At 35.7% G+C, this 22,447-nt stretch overlaps 1 protein-coding gene across 1 annotated transcript; it reads right to left on the bottom strand.

Annotated features, from left to right (window-relative positions):
• Positions 1 to 870: 870 nt before the first annotated feature.
• On the bottom strand, positions 871 to 16,254 carry XIRP2 (xin actin binding repeat containing 2). The gene is made up of 8 exons (XM_072040419.1): positions 16,156 to 16,254; positions 13,468 to 13,599; positions 7,780 to 8,076; positions 7,587 to 7,659; positions 6,770 to 6,903; positions 3,220 to 3,353; positions 1,107 to 2,543; positions 871 to 1,052 (listed from the first exon to the last, which is right to left on the bottom strand). Exons 1-8 carry the CDS (start codon positions 16,252 to 16,254, stop codon positions 971 to 973), a joined length of 2,388 nt encoding a protein of 795 aa, XP_071896520.1. The 3' UTR covers positions 871 to 970.
• Positions 16,255 to 22,447: the final 6,193 nt, after the last annotated feature.

Here is a 22,447-nt window from a genome sequence, read left to right as displayed (position 1 = left end):
TTCAAAAATGTTAAGGAAAACCACCTGTATATGTTAATATATAAAAACCCTTCACAAAATATTTATTTTAAAAGTGATTTTTTATTATGTATTGTCAACAGTTAAATTATATGTTACTGTTTAATACAAGCCAGAATAGTGTAAGGAGAGTAAATACTAATCCATAAACCATTTAAGGAAAAAAAGAGCTAAAACTGCCTAAGTTTGTACAGAATTAAATATGAAAATTGAGAGCTGCTTCAGTAAAAATGACTGTGGATTCGTTACTGAAACAATTACAAATCTTCATTGCCCACTGCTCCCAAACCCTGTTCCAATTCTGCCTATGATGTTTGTTTTTATCCTATTTGCTTTAAAATTTAAATACTTTTTTTTTTTTCCCTTGTCATCCAATATAATACCATAGCAACTCTAGAAATATAGGAAAACAGTATATTAGCCAAAAATCAGAGTCTGTTTCAAACTAAGTGCTGTATGATATTACAAAAAAAAAAAAAAAATCTTGTAGTATAAGTTAACACAATGAATGTGCTTAATACGTCATGGAGCAACAGCTCAGTTACAGTAATAATAATACATACAAAAAATAGGGATATATTTTTCCTTATTTTGTGCACACCAGGTGCTTCACCTATTAACATTTTTGTAAATGATAAAGAGTAAAACTGATTTATTATCTTTCTGAAAAACTGTCATATAGTAAAACATGACTTGCAGTGTTCAGGAACATAGAAATATGTATTGTTTTAATTGGTGACTGAAAAAAATCCTCTTTTTTTGCCTCTTCATTTCCTTAAATATAAACTAAGTAAATAAAGTCTAAACAATTAATGGTATATAATACACATTTTCATATATAATCTCTGGATATTAAATTATTTAAGAAGTACTGTAAAATAAGTGAAGACTTTTCAATTTACCACATACTTGATAATAAGTGATAGACATAGCTGATTGCTTAGGTGTTTTGTTAATTTTTATGATAGAATTTATTTCTTTTAATTTGCTCTTCTACAGTGAGCTGCTTGGACCTGACTTTCTCTCTTGGGATGCTGGAAAAACTGTACATCTGGAGCTCACTAAATCTAAACTTGTGCTTCTGTCACTCTTGGGCACTCAGGACTATTTTATCTTCCTGACAGCCATTAATATCATTCAGTTCCCTATCACAGTTCCCGTCTTCTTTTGAATATGGGCTGGAGATGCTTTTAGCTCTGTCTATGGAGTCTATTGGACCGAAGTCTAAAATGAGGTAGTCTTTAAGAAAAGATGTTTTCATGGTGTCAGATAAAATAGTATTTACAGTTTTGTCATTTCTTGATTCTTCCCCAATATATACCAAGTCACTGTCAACAGGGATTGATGTATTCCTTGCCTCCTTTAGAACTAATATGCTATTAGTACAAGGCTTCTGACAAGTGGCATCTTTATTAAATTGAGCAACACTATTAGAGGTAACAGCATCTTTATCTTCTGAATTCTGTTCATCCAGTGAAACAGGTACAGTATTGCTAGAATAGCTCTCAAAAGATTCAGCTATCTCAAATATTTCTTCATTTCCAGACTGATTTTCCAGCTTTTCAGAGGCATGCTGCGATGCAGTGCAAATTGCATGGCTTAATTCTGTCACTGCGTTAGATGGAGCTGAGAAAACAGTTTCCTGCCTACAAATGCTTGGATGTGAAAACGTGGTGTAATTGTTATTGTTGTTATTGAAGTTGAACTCTTTATGATTCTTTTGGACTGTTTCTTCATCAATGTTAGTAACCTGTACAACTCCGAAATCATCAGTTCCGTTAATTTTTTTATCTCGCTCCTTCTCAACACTATGCCCAACCACATTATCACACTCATTATTTCCCTTTCCACTTTCCTCCCTAATCTGTGATCCTTCTGTTTTATTCAGTTTACCTTGCACATTCTCAGTTTCATCGCCTTTTCCCTTAGTGTCCTTATTTTTACAGGTACCCCTAGCTTCTTTTTCAGACAGGGAGCTAAAGGCTGAGTGTTGATTTTGTTGTGCATTTGTAGTGTCATTCTCCTTTTGCTCTCTCAGAGCATTTCCTTTCTGCAGATTCTTTTTATTGCCCAGAGGTTTATTGGCATGCAAGCTAGAGCTTTCTTGCACAAAGCCTTCTGGGGGCCACTTTGGCTTATTTACTTTAGCTACTTCTTCAATAGAAAATGTTTTCTTAGGTGCTGCATCATCTGTTGGAGGAGGCCATGTCATCTTTAATTTACCTCTTTCTGTAGATTTTATTATTAAATTGTTATCAAAAATATCAGGATGGATACCTTCAGTACCTGAGTACAAGTCTTGATCAATTTCTGTAATTATTTTAGGATCAACAGGTGTACGGTGAATGGGATTTATTTCTTCAGCATGAATATTGCCAGCTGAACTACACTGATCTTTAGAATTCCATAACTCTTTATGTTGCTTGTGTCCAAAACCTTCATCGTAATTTCCTTTGGATTTGAAAAGTTGCTTAAAATGAGGTTTACAATATACTTGTCCATGGAGAGATGCATAATTTCCCAAGCTGCCAAATGGAAGAAAATTTGTTTTACACTTTCATATAGCCTACATCTACCATGAATTTTACACTTCACTTGATAATTCAAGTACGCCTACATGACAGTAAATATAAAGGAAGGATAAGCAAAAAGAGAGCAAATTCAATGGATCGGCCAATTCTGATGCCCAAAAGCTAGTGTCTAAATTCTTCGATTGCCAATTCCCATAAAATTTCTAAGTTAATCTGTTGAAAGGAGAAGTCATGCCTTGTGATTTAAAAAATAACATAAACTTATTCAGTTACTGCATCATGAGCTTTCAAACAAGGTGTTCTGTAGCACTCAGGGGTTGTTTTTTTTTTTTTTTTTCTACATAATATTGAAGACCAAAGCCTCAATTTTCCTAGAAAACAGGAGAAATTGCCACGACAATTTTCTTTAGCCTTTTTGTGTTCACTTAGATTTGGTTTCGGCTCCCAGATGAAACAGACTAAATGTATATAGCTAATCTCAGAAGTGTTAAATCAGAACTGCTAGCCTTTACAGTCTGTTAGAGCAGTAACCACTGCATTTCATATAGAGGTTACAAGAGTAGTTTGCTAGTGCAGGGAACCACCACATATTGAAAATAATTTCACCAGTTGTGTATTTTTTATTCAAGTGCAGATGTTCTATGAATGAACATGCAGTGTTAGTTCTTACCTTAATTGACTGCTACAGTGGTGACATCGGAAACATGATTTATGAAAATGTTGCTTGTCAGCCACTAGGCGTTCCATTGGGTAAACTCTCTGTTGACAGAGCTTGCATATTTCATTTTCCCAAAGCTGCAGTTTCTAGATGCAAATATCAGAAAGTTACAGTTTGGTCTAAGCCACATATTGCAACTTATTTTTAACTGTACAAGGTCCATGGAAATATTTTTTGTTGTTGTTAAGACTTGTGTTCATTTTGTTACCATGAGCTGATAGATATCAATTTGAGGGTTTCATTTTTGTTCAACTAACTGTAATGCTTTGAAAATGGAAAAGCTATGCACCTTGTACCTTTTCAGAAATCCATACGTTTAGAAAGACTATTCAATCTACTACATAGGCACTATGTTTCCCTGGTATGTCTAATAAATGTTTTTTGAACTGGGATAGGGTAATGAAAGGTTTACCAGCATAAGTGGAATTGAGTAGAAGATATGTATTCTGAGGAGGACGTTTTCTTTCATTGTGCCAAAAGCACATCAGGGAGCTCTACTGCTGTGGTAAGCTGCAATCTGGACATTTATGATGTCTGTAGCATATTTGGACCCTACAATTTCTGACTTCTACAGTTTTCCTTTTCAGACCTGTTACTTACTTGAGTGAATTTTCAAGACTGAGTTAGCTACAATAACATAGCTAACTCTATCAAATCCTTTCTTTCATTAAGCGTAATTAGTTCTAAAGGAAACTAGTTCTCTGTAAAATACAAAGCACAGTTAGAAGGTTTATTTTATTACCAAAAAGGGCAGAAAGAAATAATGGGCAATCTTTTGGGCTTGGGAACATCCATACAGCTCTTCTGTCTTGATTTATGACTTACTATGAAAGCCATATGAACAGACAAGTGAGGGCTGAGCAACTCATTGCTTATATAACTGCATGGATCTCCATTCTCGGTTAAGAGGATGTTACATTATTTCTAAGGATAAGAAATCAGGTGCATTCCGTGCATATTATTATTTGTCAAATGCAACAGTAATGCTCTTTTGAATTTTAGGTAATTCTTTGGTTCTATTTGAAATATAGTGATTACATTAGCAAAAAGGGCCTGAAACCTCCACTTGTTAGTATTTGTTAGGCATGCGTTTGACATATCACTTAAGCCAAATACCCTTGAAAACGAAAGATGGTAAAAGATTTGCGAGACAGAAGGAGAGATGGGCAGCAAAAATTAAGAGAAGTCTGTTAGTTTTATATCATTTTAGCCTTTTATTGTATCCTGTTGTGTGTTACTATACAACATGTGGATTGTGAGTAATACTGACTCATGTCCCTCCTCTTTTGGATGTGGTTTTCCACTAGCATATCCCGTTGTTGTGATCTTGGTGATCCTCCATTGCAATTCTTTCCTTTTTTTTTTTTTTTTTTCTTAATAGTAAGGCTTGTATCTTTGTTCTTTTCTTCTGATTCCAGTGTTTTCAAACCATTGCACGTTTTTTTCAGGCAGAAAATAAATTCCTTGCTGAATCAGATGTCTTACAAAATCTCTATGATTCTTGTGGATTTCATTGATAACTTTAATTCTGGAAGCAGCAGAAGCAATTTGACTTTCGTGTTGGCATAATGGCTCCCTCACCTGTGGTTCCTGAGGTGTAGGGAGCATCTCATCCACACAGACTTCACCTGTTTGACACTTCTGATTTTGTTGTTCAAGGAAGTTTTGAACTGCAAGACCAGGTCCTCACTTGTATGAATTCTTAAAGAATATGTATCATTCTTTAAAATTGTGTTTATGATTTTAATTCTGAAAGCAGCAGAAGTTATTGTACTTTTTGGCTGCCACAATGGTTCCCTCACCTTTGACTCCTGAGGCTTAAATAGTGTTGGATCCTTAAAGCTCTCATTTGTCTGATGAACTGGGTCACAGTGGAAACTTCTGACTTGAGTTTCCTTGGACTCCTATTTTAATTGCCTGGATTTGTTCCCAGCAACTGCATGCATGAAGTGACTGGGTTTCAAGCATTATTCACTACATTGCACCACTTACTTCTATTACTTCTTCTTCACTAATGATTTTCTTGGTGCTAATATGTTCAGATTCATCTTCAGACTGGCCCAGAGAAAGTCTCAGAAGCAGCTTTTCGTCATGTTCCCCACCTTTATGTCTATAATAAGTTTGATTGAGGGTTTGTCAGCTTTGTTTTCTTTTATAGCATCAGTTCAATGGTTTTCTACAAGCCAATGGCAATGTAAAACATTTTATTTTTTTATATCCTCTTTTTGAATAGTTTTTTTTATAAGTTCCACTGAACTGAAATTTACCGAGTCTAATGATTAGTTTTCAGATTTATTCTTCATAGCTGAAACATACTCAGCCTGAATATCAATTTTCATTATTTGTTTAAATTCCTTGCCTTCATCACCTTGAATATTTTAAAATAAATGTTTACTATTTGTTACATCACCTCCTATTATTTCTTCAGGTAAGGGAAGAGGTGTGTTGTCGTTATCTTCTAGAATTTCAAGAGCCTGAGTTTCAAAAATCTAGCATTTTCTGGAAATGTTCATCCTTTAGAACGTTTCCTTTGCAGTGATTGTTTCCTCTGAATCCTCTTCAATACAAGTCTCCAAAGGCTGTGTTTCAAAATAAACATTTTGCCTTGTGTGCAAACAACTTTGATGTTTTCCTCCAAAGAGGTTTCACATGCAACTTGAATTTCCATTGGGGCTGTGTTAATCACATCTAAAGGCTGTGTTACCAACAACCAGCATGCAGTTCTTACATCCCCTTTTCCAGTGTCTTCTCTGTGAACAATTATACTTTTCGGTCTTTGCCTCTGACAATATAAGATGTCTGAGTTTCAAGACATGCTTCTCTTCACATTTCCTTTAATCTCTTTGAGTTTTGACTTCTGTTGCAACAAGTTAACATTGTCCACTGAGTAGAGCTGCCAAACTCTATCCAGCTGTTGTGTTTCTAACATGTGCCTAGTGGTTTTTACAGCCTCCAGCAGAAATACCTCTGATGTGAGTTTCGGCTGATGCTTGTTCCTCATTGTGGTACGTTTTATTGAAAGATTTCTGTCACTGCATTTGAAACATCCATGTGGCTGTGCGGACATGTCCTCTAGAGAATTCAAGAGTATGGTGCAGTGCTTCTGCACATTCGGAAGAGTGTGGATTACGCTTGTTTTCTTTTCTTCAAACTGACATTTTCTGTGTTTCTGAGAAACTAGTGACAAAAATTATATACATTTACAGACTGCAAACAAGGAAAGGGGAGACTACGTTCAGCAGAGGAGTATAGGAAAAGCAGAAGTGTTTACTGAGTTCTACTTCCTGTTGTGTTTGTCATATAGTAGAAGTATTTGCTGAATTAGTAAATGTACTTATTACTGCTTTATGTGCCCTTGATTCCTAAACTCCACATATTCCTACAACATTCATAGGTTTCATTTTTAATTGCAACTACATAATGAAAACAGAAATTCAGACTGGGATGGACCAACATGTAAACTTCCACACTTCTAATTAGCATCAAGATTCCTCTTACAGACCTGTCCAACTTGTGCAGATGTTGCAGCCTCTCTGTCAGAGGGAACAACCTTTTCCTCAGCTATCCTTTCAAACTGCTGTTTTAAAAGCTGCATAGAAATCTTTGGGACATCCTCATTCATAGCTGCATTGGTTACTGTAATGGAAAGAATAATAATAATTAAAAAAAAAAAAAAAGTGATTTTGTTTCCCTTCACCCTGCCTTTTGTGAAATTTACTTGATCAGTGAATTGTAAAACATTATTACATTAGACTAATTATACTTACTCTTGCAGAACTCTAGCAAGTCGCTTGGTCATGAACAGAAATCCATACAAAAAAAGACAGAAGAATTGTTGAGGGACACAATTATTGCCTGCTGTTTTGCCGTACATGAATTGCAATTGAATTAACTTAACGTGTGAAATCTAATACCAGGACTAACCTGCAGAAGCTGCACATCAACACCATGCTCGTGGTCTCCAGGCCTCTTCCACTTGGCTATAAATTGAGCCTTTATCATCCACAATTTTGTCTATACAGGGGCAAGCATTTGCATATGTTTTCAGGCAACTCTTAAAATGCCCAGTTCTTTCCAGCAGCTCAACACATATTTGAAGCTACCTCCTTATGCCAAGCTCCTCTCCGTGTACCAAAATGTAAACCTTTTCTTAAGTCCCATTGAGATCAGCGAATGTGCTTAGCTGAGGAGGGAGGCACTGAACAACTTGGAACAATGTTCCATATCTGTATCCTAAGAGCAGTCTCATTTTTGTGGAAGTAAAGATAGAACTTGGTTCAGTATGCTCCTTTATGAGCCTTTTCTATCAAGCCACTTACCTGTTTCATCAGTGTGCTGCATCAGTGTAGAAGCCCCATTTGTCTCCGGAATAACTTGCTCCTCGCGAGAAACCTGTGCATAAAACCTTCACTTTACTGCAGGATTTAGTGCAACATGTAAGAATTTTCCACATTTCTGCCACTGTCTTTGAAACATCACAGAAAAGTATGAATGGGAAACCCCATTCATTACCACATTCAAACAACACTGTGTAGGACACCAATCAAAAACCATTGTTATGCACTGCCATATGAGGGCAGCTATCGGCAGAACAGGAAGATCTTGCTGTACGAAGTAGTGCTGGAGTAAGAGGCAAAGCAGGTAAGGATCGGCATCTCGGTATACCTGCTGAATGATATAATTCTTAATTGACAAAGTTACCTCTTGTGTTTGAAAGGCTTCCACTGGGCTTTCTTTGGAAGTCATTCCAGTGCGTTCAGCTTCCCTGGTACTGCTTGATACTGGGGGCTGAGTGGTTCTTGAGGTCTCCTAAAGACAAATGCAAAGAATTGCATAATTAACAGTAATCGGGATTTTTGTTTCTGCCTGTGAAGGGCTGTCACAAATCAATTCTACTTTAAGAGGCGTAACCCCAAATGGTTCATTTACAACAGTGTGCTGTGATGATTTAGCGGGTTAAAAGCACCACAAGGAACCCTATATACCAAGAAGTTTGAACTGTAAAAGTTAGGTGGAGCTTGATGAGGGCAAGTCAAAGCATTATGTACATGTGCAAGCTGTGTCAGTGTAAACTGAGAGAGCCACACAACATGAGGAGGTGTAGAGTTAACACCCTAGCAAGTTTAAAAGAAAATGGGGTGCAATTTTTTCCATGTCTTCTCAGCTTAATGAGGATGTTTGGGTATAGGTATAATATGCTTTTTCATTTTATATGGATATGCTTTTCAATATATTTATGCATATATATGGTTTTTGTCACATAATATATACTTTTCCATTCCAAAGTGAATGTTTTAGATATGTAAGTCAAGCTCTTATTACTGGAAAAGCTCGTTCATGAGACATATGAAATGTTCATGATAGTCATTATGTGTCTATGGTATGGGGTATTAAAAAGGAATATAATGAGGCTTAATGTAGTCAGTCAGGAAGCAAATCTAATCTGAACATCAGTAGTGCCTTATTGCTATAACTTTTGTACTGCTTATGGAGTAGCTGCCATATTGCAAAAGGTTGTAATAGTTTAATGTGACATCTATAGCTGTCCAAACTGCAGCCTAAATATTATGGGCTAGATTTTGACAATATAATTACATGGTCTGGTTCTGAGTATGAAAGGAGGAAGAGGGACTTGGGGGTCCTCATGTTTTCTGTGTCTGTCACAATGGCTAATTGAAATTACATTGACAGTCGGTAAAATGCTGCTTCTTTATCCAAAACAAGTGGAGAGTAGGAAGACCCTTGGTTTTATCCATCCTTCTGCAATGGCCAACTGCAGGATATGGATAGGATTAATTTAGTGTGCAGCATTAGAGTGTGTGGCAAGTTTTGTATACCACATAGATTTTGGAGAATGTCCTTAAGAATTATTTGATGGTATTCATGGGATAAAGTTGCTCTTATTAAGTTGCGCAAGTTCAGCTTCCACTACAGGACTGTGGCTGAAGATCATGATCTAGGTTTAATGTTTGTTAACAGTTGTGCTTGTGGTAACTTGATCCCTTCGTTTCTTTCTGTGGAATATACAATTTTGTCCATTATTAAATCAAGTAAAGTGTTTATTAACTGCAAGGCTAGACTGAACAACATTACAAAACCACGCAACAAATTTGTGGTTGAAAACAATTCACACAGGTGCATTCAGTTAACAGTTCACTATACTTGTGGAAGCTACCATGAAAAGGTAACGCTCAAAATTTTTTTATTTTATTATTTTTTTTTCCTTAATATAACAGGGTATGTGTTTGTGTAAAAGTAAAATTCAAACTTTTTTACCTGTTAGGATTTAGAAAATTCTTAATATATTTTTAAAGTATTAAATGTTATTAATGTCTGTATATATTATATCACAAGAGTGCATTTTTATCTAGGTATTCAGATTATATTACTGAAGAGAACTGTATTTACTACATGCAGTTTACATTTTAGCAGCACATACATCAATTTTGGTGCCTGTAATAATTCATATAGAATTCTTACTGCAAAATATGCCAAGATTTGATTTTTCATTAACTGTACCGTGTATTTTAGACCAAGGTTTTCTTTATCTTATTGACATTTTCGCAGTTTTCCTCTGTTCTGACAACAGACAAAAATCACTTTCCCTTACAAAAATAAAATTGTCTTGAGAATCAAATTATGTATACTCTGTTATATACATGTGTAGATAAAAACAGGTATGTAAGTTTATGTATGTACGGAAAAAACAACTGATCAAGGGGATCAAATGGTCCAAAACCTCACAGAAGTACAGGAAGCCTTTTACTCACTCCTATCTGAAGCATGTTTATTTTAAACTGCATTACAATAATCGTATATTAACTCTGTATGAAGTTAGCTAAGACAATATCATTTATGTATTAGCATATTTAGAACTTACTGTTCTAAATGTTCAGTTTGTACCAACTTACAGTTTTCTTTATGCAGCAGAAGTAGATTGTGACTCTTAAGTTTCATCTGCAAAATTATTAATAGAGGGACTCAGTGGTGTGTATTTTCATTTCTTCCTCAAAGCTATGTTCTTTTACGTATTTATGTTCTTATGGTATCATCTGCACATCAGTGCTGTAAGAATCCTACAGAAATTTCTTATAAGTAATTCTACACTTCATCTTTATGACTTGTCAGCTTTGCTTAGTTTTATGCAAATACTTATATTGTTTTGGGTACTGTATGGAATATTTTCATTAAAAAGTTAGTTTTTTTCCATTCACTAAAATTGTCATGTTATTCAATCTTATCCTCTGCAATCACCTGAAAATTGGCAATTGCTACTCTAGAAATCTTAGAAAATTTGTCTGGAATGACCCTCAATGAAGGCAATTTAGCTATACCTGTGTCATTCCTGGCATACTGTACTACTGTACTATGTTGAGTGAAAATCAGATACTTTCAATATAATTCACTCATCCTGTCTATGTAGGAGGTTAAGCTCACTTGCCAGAAAGTGCTTGTGTCTGACACTGGATAATGAGATTTTGTCTGAGCAGCTGTTGTGCCCTTCAGAACTGTTCTAACTGTGATTTTACAGCTTCTGTGGCAAGATAAAGGAATTACTTTCATTTCCAGAGTGGTTAGTAACAGTTCTTTTCTGATTTGGAATGTTGTGTATTTTTTGCTTTTGTTTTAAATCACTGATTTAATGTTCTGCTTATACTGTTCATCTAATTATTTTGGCAGTGAAGAACAGCAACCTGTGGGTTTGATGTGCGGAATATTGTGGCCAATTTTTTTGTAATTATTTTGCTCTCACAACATCTCAGCCTGTTCGTCATTCAGCTGCATGTTGAGCAGCTCTACCATATGCAAACATATCTTGTGCTCCAGACTGCAAGCTAGCAAACAACTCCAGGCTGGTATTTTCGGAACAGTAACACTGAAGATCATGACCTCTTCTCAGCCCAGTGGCTGTGGACAAAAGGTTTTCATGATCTGTGGTCAAGTTAAATACTAGGTCTTTAAACAATCAGGTTGAGTTTGTGAGCACATCACAGTTCTGTGGTCAGCTTTCATTGCTGTTCAGCATATTGGATAAGATTTTAGTGCTTTCTACCAATAATTGGTCACCTTTCACTAGGAACAAATCTCCCTTGTCATGAAGAGAGCTTTGAGTGATGACTGGTCTGAGAAAAACAGAAAGATAAATAATTAAATAGTACTTGCATATTTGATGTACATATTTTGAATGACAACCCATGCACTTGTTATGCAATATTTGAGTATGGTAAAATGTTCAGCAATTTAGATTACTGTTAAAAAAAATATATTGTTTTCTTATTTAACCTTTGTTTACTGGTTTGGATTTATCCAGCTCTGGAAATCTGTGTTCAAACAACACATTTTCTATAGTTTGCCCTAGGATTGACTCAGTGACCTCAAATAATCTTTCAGCTACCTAAGTGTATAATCCCATTTTCTATGAGAGTGCAGTTATGTTAGATATAAATGGGATTTTATGGTCTTGCCGTAAGTTATTTAATCTAAATTTTAAAACTATTCTATATAGTCTTACTCTATTTCCTGTGAACATGACCATTTCTGCTGATGATTTGAGAGAAAGTTATCAAATAGACACACATTACTAAATGTGCTTAGAGGTCACAGCTTTGTTGAAGAAATGAAACCATCGTAGTGGCTTCATAGAGAACTAAACTTAATTGTTAGGCCAGGAAAAATTCATCTTCATATCACAGGAATGAAACTCTTTGGTTCTAAGTAAGAGAAAAAGTCACATCATTTTTCTAAACAGTTCTGCATTTCTCCATGGCAGCAAGGTTGGAACACCTCACCATAAAAGTACATGCAAACAAGTTATGTATTTGAAGTAGAAGTCAACGTTAGAGGGAAAGATATGAATGAAAATAGAACAAAAATGAATTTACATTATTTTCCGAGAAAAAGGTTTTACTCGGGTTTTTACATGCCAGTTGCAAGTGTAAATACTTGCAACAAAGTTAATTAAAAAAAAAAAAAAAAGTTAATAGTCTCTTTGTTAATAAAAGAATACCTGAAGTCCAGGCAAAAAAAAAAAAAAAAAAAAAAAAGTCATTTAGGATTATTTTTTGCACTGTGTTATTTCTTTATGATTAATTTTTACTGTAATTAGTAAGATTACCTAGATAAATTAGTGTCTACCCAAAACTAGGTAGTCAGAAGAGCTGTTTTTTGAAGAAAGTTAGTCTTTGCTTTTGTGCTAATTTTTATTGATATTTCCTGAAATCTGAAATTTGCCTTTCCTCTTTTTTATTGTGACCTTGAACATGGGTCTCTTTAATTTCCTGTCTCTCTTCTGTTCTTAGCTTACTCAAGCATTTCTTTCATTACCTTCTTGTTTGCCCTTAATAGAAAGATTTTACAGTTGTTAGACTAAACTACTTGTAGAACAATCACTATAGTGATGATTAGTTTGTGGTCTTGTTTCAGCATTTAAATCAATTACACTTTTAGTGTATTTTTAAATTTCTCCTTTTTACTTGTGCATCTTTATCCATACTCCTTCATCTCTTCAATTGAAAAGCAGTAAAACATTACTACTATGTAAGACGGAGTTCCCTGTAATGATGGAGTTCACATCACCCAGCAATAGATAAGGGTTTGTACAAACTCAGGTGGACTCATGTAATATTTATTTTCTTTCCCACCATAAAAATACTGCTATCAGCATTACTGTGTGCTATAAGTTATCACTGCAAAATAGTGCCATTGTACTGTGGACCAGACTGCCCTCACTAGCTCCAGAATCAGGGAGAAGTGGAGAGAAACAGCTTGATGAAGATCCAGACAGTACCCATAAAACAGTGCTTAAAACACTGTCATAGAGAGAAATAAACTTTTCATAGGTCCTTGTTTGCAGTGACTGAGTTAATTTATTCTTTGCTTAGGCAACAGGGGCACAACATCCATCCTCCAGATAAACTCTGCTTTACTATGCTGTTGTGTATCCTAGACGTGTCATACTGCATCATTTCTGATATCTGGTGGTTGTGTTTTTTGTTTGGTTGGTTATATCATAAATATGCTTTAAGACATGCAGATTGCTGCACGTGTACTGTAGTACATCCTCGAAGAGAAAATTCTGAGAATATGAACACTATGGAAACATTGTCTTAATTATAATGAAAATTCTTCAATGAAGCATATTTTTCCCACCAACTCTTTAGCAGGGCATATATCTTTTAGTACTAAAAATGCTATCGTTACCTGTGCAGATTTGTGCTGGTGCTGGGAGCGAGCAAAGGTGATCTTTGAAGAGGTCATCTGCCCTTTCTCAAACTGTTTCCTCACTGCAGCTAGGCCTCCAGGCACAGTGCAGGACTTGTTTTTCTCTGAAATCTGGAATGATAAAATAAGGCCAATTGTTATGCATCTACAGTAAGAACATACTTCCACAAGTTGATTTTTTTTTAATTACTTAAGAGCAGTACACTATAATTCTTATTAATTTTAAATGGAGAATTTGGAAGCACTTAGTTTTATCTGTACCCTCTTATATACAGCTTGAACTGATATAGTCTGTAAACTCTAGTTATTTCAACAGTACGAATGAATGTACATTAGTATTCAGAATAGATACAGGAGTAACACAATTATTTTACAGTTACCATCAAAATACATATCATATACATACTGCTAAGATTAATTGTTAAATCTTATTGGCCTACTCTAGGACTTTTTATTTTTTGTTCCAAAATTAGGACCTGAAAGTTATCAAGTCCTTTTGAAATTTTACACTCTATAATATATTTAACACTAATTAGTAAATGCTACTGTGTGAAATAGATCCTGCTGGTATAGCTGCATATTCATCTCTGCCTAAACTGCTGCCTCAGTGGTTTTCTCTGAAGTTTAGGGATCAGTCACATTTTTAGCCATGTAATATTCTTTATTTGCAAGAATTACACATTTATCAGCAGACAGACAGTCATAAATTGCATATCTGACAAGTTCACAGACTACTGCACAAGAGCCATACATTGTGATTTGGAGAACTAAAGGACTACATATGAAAAAATAAGCATGTTTGACCAAAACCTTTAACACCAACGTAATAGTTCCCATGTACTTGATTGCTAGTAGCAATCACTTCAGAGCGATCCTCTGCTTTTCCATCTTCTGTTCTGAGTTCTGTTGCCTTTGCTGTTGCTACTTGGCCCTCTCTGTATTTTTTCAGTAGCTATTGATGAATTAAAAAGAGAGAGCTTAAACCAGGCCTTTGTGAGATGATCCTTCTTCCCTAACAATAGTGACAAAGGTCAGAAGAGTGTCCTTGCCCTCAGGTTCTCAGTTCTGTCCATTGTGTGTTGCTTCTTAGATGGTATGAGAAAAAAAGCTTTAAGCATTTGAACTTGTTAAACAATATGCAGGAAATAAAACATCCAGTAATTCAACATTATCTTGTAATAAAAATTGCTATTTAAAAAAAAAAAAAGTAAATTTAGTACATAACATCTGATAAATAAACAGATCCTAAAAAACTGATGAAGATGGCACAATCCTATATATATATATATATATGGATATGCAAAGAGTAATTACTGTAGTAAATGAACATTTTAGGCACACCTCGTGAGCCACTTGAAGGTATTTAAAGTAGGTAAATGCAATTATGGTCCTTTAAAGAAACATATTGATTTCCTTTAATGGAACTTAATATGTTTAATATAAGAAAGGGCAAAGTGTCATAGAACGCAAATGAAGCAGTTCATATATTCTCAGCACAGGTCAGGCTTCCTACAGTTCTTCTTTCTGGGGAGAGAGAGCTAATGGCAGCATTGTTTGCAGTTGTGGGAGGAGGGAATTTGAACCTTCTTGGCCCAAATAATGGCAGGAATCTGCTGTGAGTACACAAAAGCAATTAGGAATACACAAAGGAAATTAGAAGCCAGTGGGCAGGAATTGTGTGGTTTGAAAACACCTGGACTCAGAAGGTGAGCATGGGTGGTGTCTGCTTCCACTAGGTGGCTTCCGGGCTACCTGAGCCCCCAGGTCGCTTCAGCTGCTGCAAACCACTCCTCTGAAGACCAAAGTGCAAGGTAAGACTGGGAATCCTTCTACAGTTCTTCTCGCATATAGACAGAGATGCTGGCTGGTTAGGCTTAGAGCTGAGTCAGACTCTTTCCACTGCACCTTGACTGACAGGAATTAACTCTGGCCTAGTTTAGAGTAAGAGAAAGGTGCGTGGTTCCTGTGCGCTGAAATTCCAGTGTAACAGAGGCCTTTGTTGTTCGAGTGTTGTACCAAGGCAGCATAATGCCTCCATTTCCTGATAACAAGATGGTTGAGCTGCAACTTCTAGTTAGTATTTTCAGCGATGGTAAAAATATATGTGTTCTGTAGTATTTCTGTGCCTTAGTTAGCTAATTCTGTTACAAAATGGTACCTCTTCATGTACGTTATCTTGAATGGCTGCTATTTTATAATGTGGTAATTTCAAATTCTTCAGTTTGAGCAGTAAGAGCTCTAAACTCACTGTACTCCTGAATATGATTTTATTATTTGGCAATAGACAATATTTGTTGTGATAAAGAAACTGCCTCTTTTTGTCATCATGAGCAAATAGGATAACCGCATTGCATGCCTACGGTCCTCATAAGTGAAGTTCAGGTAAAAATGGACTAAAAAGAAGAGTACTTCCATGAATTAAAGGGTCCAAAAAGACCCAAAAGGTCCAAAAGACCAAAGGCATGTAGCATGAAAAATCTTATTTGGTGGAGACAGAGACTGATGGATGACTATGTTTGCTATGTAGGTTTCCTAATTTCAGATTTAAATTTTGATCCACCCTGTGATCCATCTGATAGCTTGCTTGTAGAAATAAAGATGGTGGCAATCTGTCCCTGCACAAAGCAAACATAGAATTAAGAAGGTAATGAGACTTTGGTATCTTACATTGGCAAAGCAGTTGCTGCTCTCTGCCTTGGACACAGCAGCCTGATACAGAGCCATTTTTTCCTTCAAGGAGACATTCTCCTGGAAGTCCAGCAGCATGTTGCCAGTCTTGGGAGGGCTCTCTTCTGGTAGTCCTCTTACAGGCTTGCGACCACCCACTGCAACTACAAACAGACATCAGTGCTGGGGAGAGGGAGATGGGTTGCATGTGTTTCAAATCTTGAAAGAAAAGCAGTGAGCAAAATGAATGGTATTGCCAACTTTTTAGCAACTGTGTCATACTTTCAATTTAGAACATATCAACTACAGAGAGTTTGATTTATAGAAATGTAATTTCATTTTAAAGTAAACATTTGAAATAAAGCATTTGCTAGAGGGATTTTACAACTGCAATTGGAAGAATCTTATAGGTCATCAGATGTTCCTGGCTGTTTCACAAGGATCAGACGGTATCTCTGTGCTTTCACCATGCAGGACTGTGCAAAAAAAGAAAACTTAGCCATGACCATATAATACAGGGCAAGAATTAACACTGAATTGCCTTTTAAAAAGTTAGCATGTGAAGGTTCTTACCATTGTGACAAGGAGTAACAATTTATCTTTCTGCAATTCAGAAACAGTGAATGTGGAGACAGCAGTTCAGAGTACTCCTAAAAGAGCAGTACAAACTTAATAGCACTAGTCTTTTGTTGTTGTTTTAACATACATATGTAGTTGTTAGAATTCCACATGCCCAGAAAGGTGCCTTAAATTTGGCATCAAGGTGTTTTTCCTTCTTGTTTCAGACAAGGGGCAAAAGTGTATGCTGTGAGCATCTCTACCATCTGTAATCAGAAGCAGAAGAGGTTTAATCTAATCCTACAGGCTGGAAATTCCTCTTGACCTGCCAAGGTTTTTTTTGTTTTGTTTTGTTTTTTTTTTTTACCGTCCATGGAAAATTGTGTTGAATAACACTGAATTTCTGTAAACAGGACTCTCCTTTCCTTTTTAGGTGAAGAGGGAATTGTAAGATTTCAAGAACACATATTTTTAGTAGAGCCACCAGTATCTATTTTTTTAGCCCTTGTGCTAGTACTGCACAAATCAGAGTGTCCTAATCTTCTCTAAATCCATCTACATTTATCCTTGTCTTTGCATAATAGGAGGGAATAAATTTGTTGCAACCTGCATTCCTTCTTAAAAAATTGCATTTTGTGAGATTACAGAAACAAGTTTGAGCTGAAATAATGTCTGGAAAAAAAAAAAAAAAAAAAAAAACCAACAAAAAACACAACACACACAAAAAACCAACCAACCAACCAAAAAAAAAAAGCCTACAAAATCAAAGCATAATATTTCTTTGAATTTCTCAAAAAAAAAAAAAAAAAGTGCACACCTCTCCTTTTCTGGAGTAAGTAGAGGGGGACAGCTGATTTTGTTTTACCCCCACATGTATAGGGTGGAACTTGGCTGATGTTTTTAGGGGCTGAAGCCTGCACAGCCTTTGCCAGAGTCAATTCCTTGTTCTGGAAGCCCAACTATAAGACATATTGTCATACATATGCATGACAAAAAAACATGTTCAGTCAATCACATTTCTTCTTACCTAAATTGGCTGACTTTTCATTATTGTATTATTTCACTAAGACGGTGGCTGACAAGAAAAGACACAGATCAAAAATCAACCATTTTCTTTTTGAAGTGCCCACAGCTTAGCTTTAATATTATGAAATGCTGCAACAAGAGCCTTTCCAAAATGTTATCCATTCACCTGGCATAGAGCAGAGTGCCAGGGAAAAGATATCCCACCAAACAGAGGCCAGGCCTCATCTAGCCTGTCGGCCTGTGTTACTACAAAACTGTTTAGCTGGCATAAGTGTTCAAGGTCCAGTTACAGCAAGCTGTCCTGGTTTCAGTTAGGCTTCACTCTCCCGTTTCTCTCCCACATCCCAGAGAGGGAGGGTAGAGGGTGAGTGAACGGCTGCGTGGTGTTTGGCTGCCAATTGGGTTAAACCACAACACAAGCAAATATAAAAAAAGTCACCTAAATCTTCTGTAAAAAACAAACGTAGATGTAGACACCCATTGAAGACTGGCTTTCAGTGTAAACTTACTCAGTTTCATGATATTTTCACGTGACCCTACTCAGAACATCTATGAGAATAATCATCTGTTTAATTATCCTTATCACATGCAATGCATTTGTATGTTGGGAGCAATAATCATAGGCAAAAGAATTGCTACACTTTAAGAAAGAATAGCAGCAGCTACAGTCAATGAAAGCCAGCTGGAAGAAAAAAAAAATAGTTTTCGGAGAAAGTCGAAATCAGGAGAGACAGAAAATTGCGGTCCTCCAAGTGAGAAGTCTGTACATTAAACCAAACCTAACCAAAACAGTGGAGATGTTCAACACATGCTTCAGAAACAGAGGGATATTCCCCCATAACCCATCAATATCCTTTCATTTTAAAGGTACAATGTATTGGTTAACAAAGATTACTACCAGCATATTTATTAGCCTTTGCTTTAATTTTCAAGAATGTTTACAAGTTTGAAACCTTTCTTAGTATTGCTCTGATTCAGCAAGGGATTCTTAGATTCTGCCTAATCATAAGCATGTGAATAGTTTCCTCAAGTGCAATGGGAATACTCATATGCTTAAAGTTAGACATGTGATTAAATTCCTTGCTGAATAAGGGCCAATGAATTTAATGGACTGTTTTAAAAAACATTTTAATAGATACATATTACTAGCCACCTGGGGAGTGAAGTAATAGAAACTATTCTCTTGTTACCTTTAAAACAGGAAATGAAGTCTCCTTAGAAGCTAGTTGTTTTATAACATAATGCAAAACTCTTTCTGATGCTGTGAGAGTTTAAGCAATCTGAGTTCATTAATTTTGCTCTAAGCTTTTGCTCATTCAAGAGAACTCAAAAGTGTAATATCTTCTGATTCTTTTGAGGATAAATGTGTGCTTGTGATGAAATATTTTGTCAGAAGAGTGTTATATTTACCAATTTGAGGTATGCCAAGAAAAAGCTGAAAACTCTGTTTTCCTTTGTCAGGTGGGTCTTCAGAGGATATAATTATTTTATTAATGGTAACATATCAACTATATTAAGTGAACAGAGCTTGACAAGTCTTCCATGCATAATAGGACTGGAGAATTCTGGCTTTCCTCCATCTGAATCCAATGATACATTAGCTATCCCTTATGGGCTTCGTGTTTTCACGATAGGTTAAACAGCAGTATGAGCATTGCCTTCATTGTTTTTCAGCGGGGACAATAGAAGTCGTTGGTACTCAGCCATAGAGCTTTCTGTAAATGTTGTTTTGATAACTGTTCTAGGAAAATAAGGCTTTGGCATAATTGAAAGATTTAATAAAAAGTTCCACAGCACTTCAGTGGTTTGAGGGTTTTGCTTTTGCTGAGAAATTGAAGTGTTAGGTATTGAGAACTCAAAACTCATGGTGATGAGAGAAATAATCTATGGATTAACATTATCCTATATTATTCAGTTTCTGAATATTTATTCAAGTGCATAGTTGCAGATGTCAGTGCCTAAGTTCAGTGCCACTAGAAGTTTAAGAGTTTTCTCCGGTGCTTTCAAATACTCAAATGAGTCTATAGGGAATTTGCTTCTCATAAGACTGCCTGAATGCAAAATGGGATATTATGGCTCTCACAGGAGCTCAGAAAAAAACATTATCCCCTATGGGTCTGTCACATTTTTAGAAAAAGCTTCATTTGTAAGAGGCATGAATTGTTGAGTGTGCAGTTTTATGTAGTTCTTGTGCTTTGTTATTCCTGATGGACCAAACTATGCTTCTGAAACGTACTTTGCTCAATTTGCAGTCAGAGACAGAGGGTATGGAAGGGAGCAGAGAAAGAACATCTTTAAACTGTAAGAACTTAAAAGGAGGGGGAAAAAAGGTTCCTTACAACCATATTGTAAAAAGATACCTGAAAAACTTGAGAAAATGTAGAGAAGAAAGAGAGAAAATATTCCCACGTGGAGAAATGCAACTGTGTCTAGATGATGGAAAAGAAAGTTATGGGGTAATATGATCATAGTGTATAAACATACTTCCAGGAAGAAATGAGCAGGTTAAAGATCTCTTTGATTGTCTAGAAACAAAACAAAACAAACAAAAAAACAACAAACAAACAAAAAGGAATCTATCTAGTGGCTGAAAAGTACTACTCAAAGATGCTTATCCAAATTGAATATTATTTCACTATAGATTAAAGTTACCATCTTTCCAAAGAAACTTCACAACATTTACTGCAGAATTTGCAAGTGTTACTGCTTTGAAAGGCTATTTTTCATGTGTAAGTGTAAAATACTGCACAAGTTAGTTCTTAGAAATATTAGCACACACAGAATAGCAACATTTAGTAAATTTATTTATCTTTATATTAGAGAACTACTGTGAATTAGTTTAAAGTGAAATAAGGATCAGTTCATAAGGAAAAATAATTTTATGTCATGTCACCTATTCCCATGCAATTATATTTGTCCTTAGTGAAAGGAGGCTATAATGGACCTTTCTGACTTTGTTAGGTGGAAGTTAGGGAAAGAGATGCAAAAAAGAATGATGAATGGCTATAGATTTGTGATGGGAAATAGTGTGAAGCTCATGGTCTAAACACTTGTAGTGTAAGGCTTGAAGAAGTAGTCTGAAGCACTGGGTAAAGAAGCAGACCAGAGGCAGACAGACAGAAGTTGTAGTGATAAACATGTCGGTTTTGGCCGGATAAAATTACTGTAGAAAGGGGTTATACATCTAGTACAAATAAGTGCCAGAAAGGACTACTTCACAAACAAGTGGACCCTACATGACGATGTGTCATTTCTCTAGATGCTTTTTAGAACTCTGTCCCAGATTACAAACAAAACACTTGAGACATTCTACCTGGATCTTCCTTATCTGCAACCACATAAATCAAGGATAACTCCACTGAAGTTGATGCAATTGCAAGATTGTCAATTTAGAGATGGGAGGTAAGGCCCATTAACTGCAAAGGTTTGTAAGTCTTTGCATTCATCAACTTGTATTAATTCACAAGAATATCATACAACATTTTTATTACAGAGTGAACTGAGCTGATCCTATCTTTTATTAAAGTATGTCATACATATTTTTTTGGGGTCGTTTTATGTTATTTGCAAGATTGTGACTTTCTTATTACACATTATTATTCTTTTGTAAAAGCAGGCCTCTTCAACTCAGGATTCAGCCCATTGGTTAACAATTAAACAGGTTTATTTCAAGTAATTAATTATTCCTAGTATCATTTAAGTTGTCTGAATCAGTGTTCATTGCAAGTCATTTGAAATGCAAATAACTTTCTATAAAGCCGTGCAGCCCTAGAGACCAATGTAGACTAGTTGTAAATGACTTTAGTGAGGATCTTCTTTTATAAGCTGTACTGGGACAGATTTTTAAACAGGGCAGTGGACAAAATAGGTGTGCAAGACTGTATGCTTCATTTAAACGTGCAAAATAGTTGCTGTGAGCACAGCATTATTAAAAAACTGTTAGTATTGGCTTTGTAAAACTTTAGTAACAAGCTGCAATTTAAATAAATCAACTATAGCTCTGATTCTTCTGTCTTTTTGTCATGTCCAATATTTGTCTAGAGTTTGTAGGTAGCTGATATGTATGTACAACAGCATGTGTATTGTCATCATACAGACTAATTCAGCTGATGGTTTCAACTTGACCATACTATTTACTAAAAATGTTTCCACCAAATCTGGTAGTAGAAGAATGAGAAATCTAATTAAACTACAGTTCCAATTCTTCTGCAAAAAACTCTGCCATTTACAGTAACTTTCTCCTGTAAATCATTTTTACAGTCAATTGACAACAATCAATTTAAAAACATGCTATTGTCAGTAATTTTCCGTTTTTTTGGAGACAGAACCTGACTTAAGCCCAACAGACTTTTCCAGTTCATAGTAGATACTTAGAGGTATCTCTTTTGTTGCAGAGAACACTCAGAAGAATTAAACCTGATACAGAACCTAGTAGTACTAGGTTGCCTGTAGTAATACTTCTATTTGCCTGCTACTTGCATACTACCCAAACTTATTACTTATTTTAGTTATGAACAAACTCCATGCTACAGCATCAGGCCTACATTAAATTCATGCATAAATAAAAGATGTTAACACTAGCATCCTTAGTTTATGGAGGGGTAGCACTATTGCATTGAAATCGTGCAATTTAGGACAGTTTCAGCCCTAAGTTTTCCTCAGTTGTGTCAGTCCTTTGGTGAGAGTCCCTTTATTGGGGTGTGTGTTT

The sequence above is a fragment of the Anas platyrhynchos genome, chromosome 7, assembly GCF_047663525.1.
Source record: "Anas platyrhynchos isolate ZD024472 breed Pekin duck chromosome 7, IASCAAS_PekinDuck_T2T, whole genome shotgun sequence".
Lineage (NCBI taxonomy): Eukaryota > Metazoa > Chordata > Aves > Anseriformes > Anatidae > Anas > Anas platyrhynchos.
The sequence above is the reverse complement of the archived record's forward strand: the minus strand, read 5'-3'. Positions and strand labels throughout refer to the sequence as shown.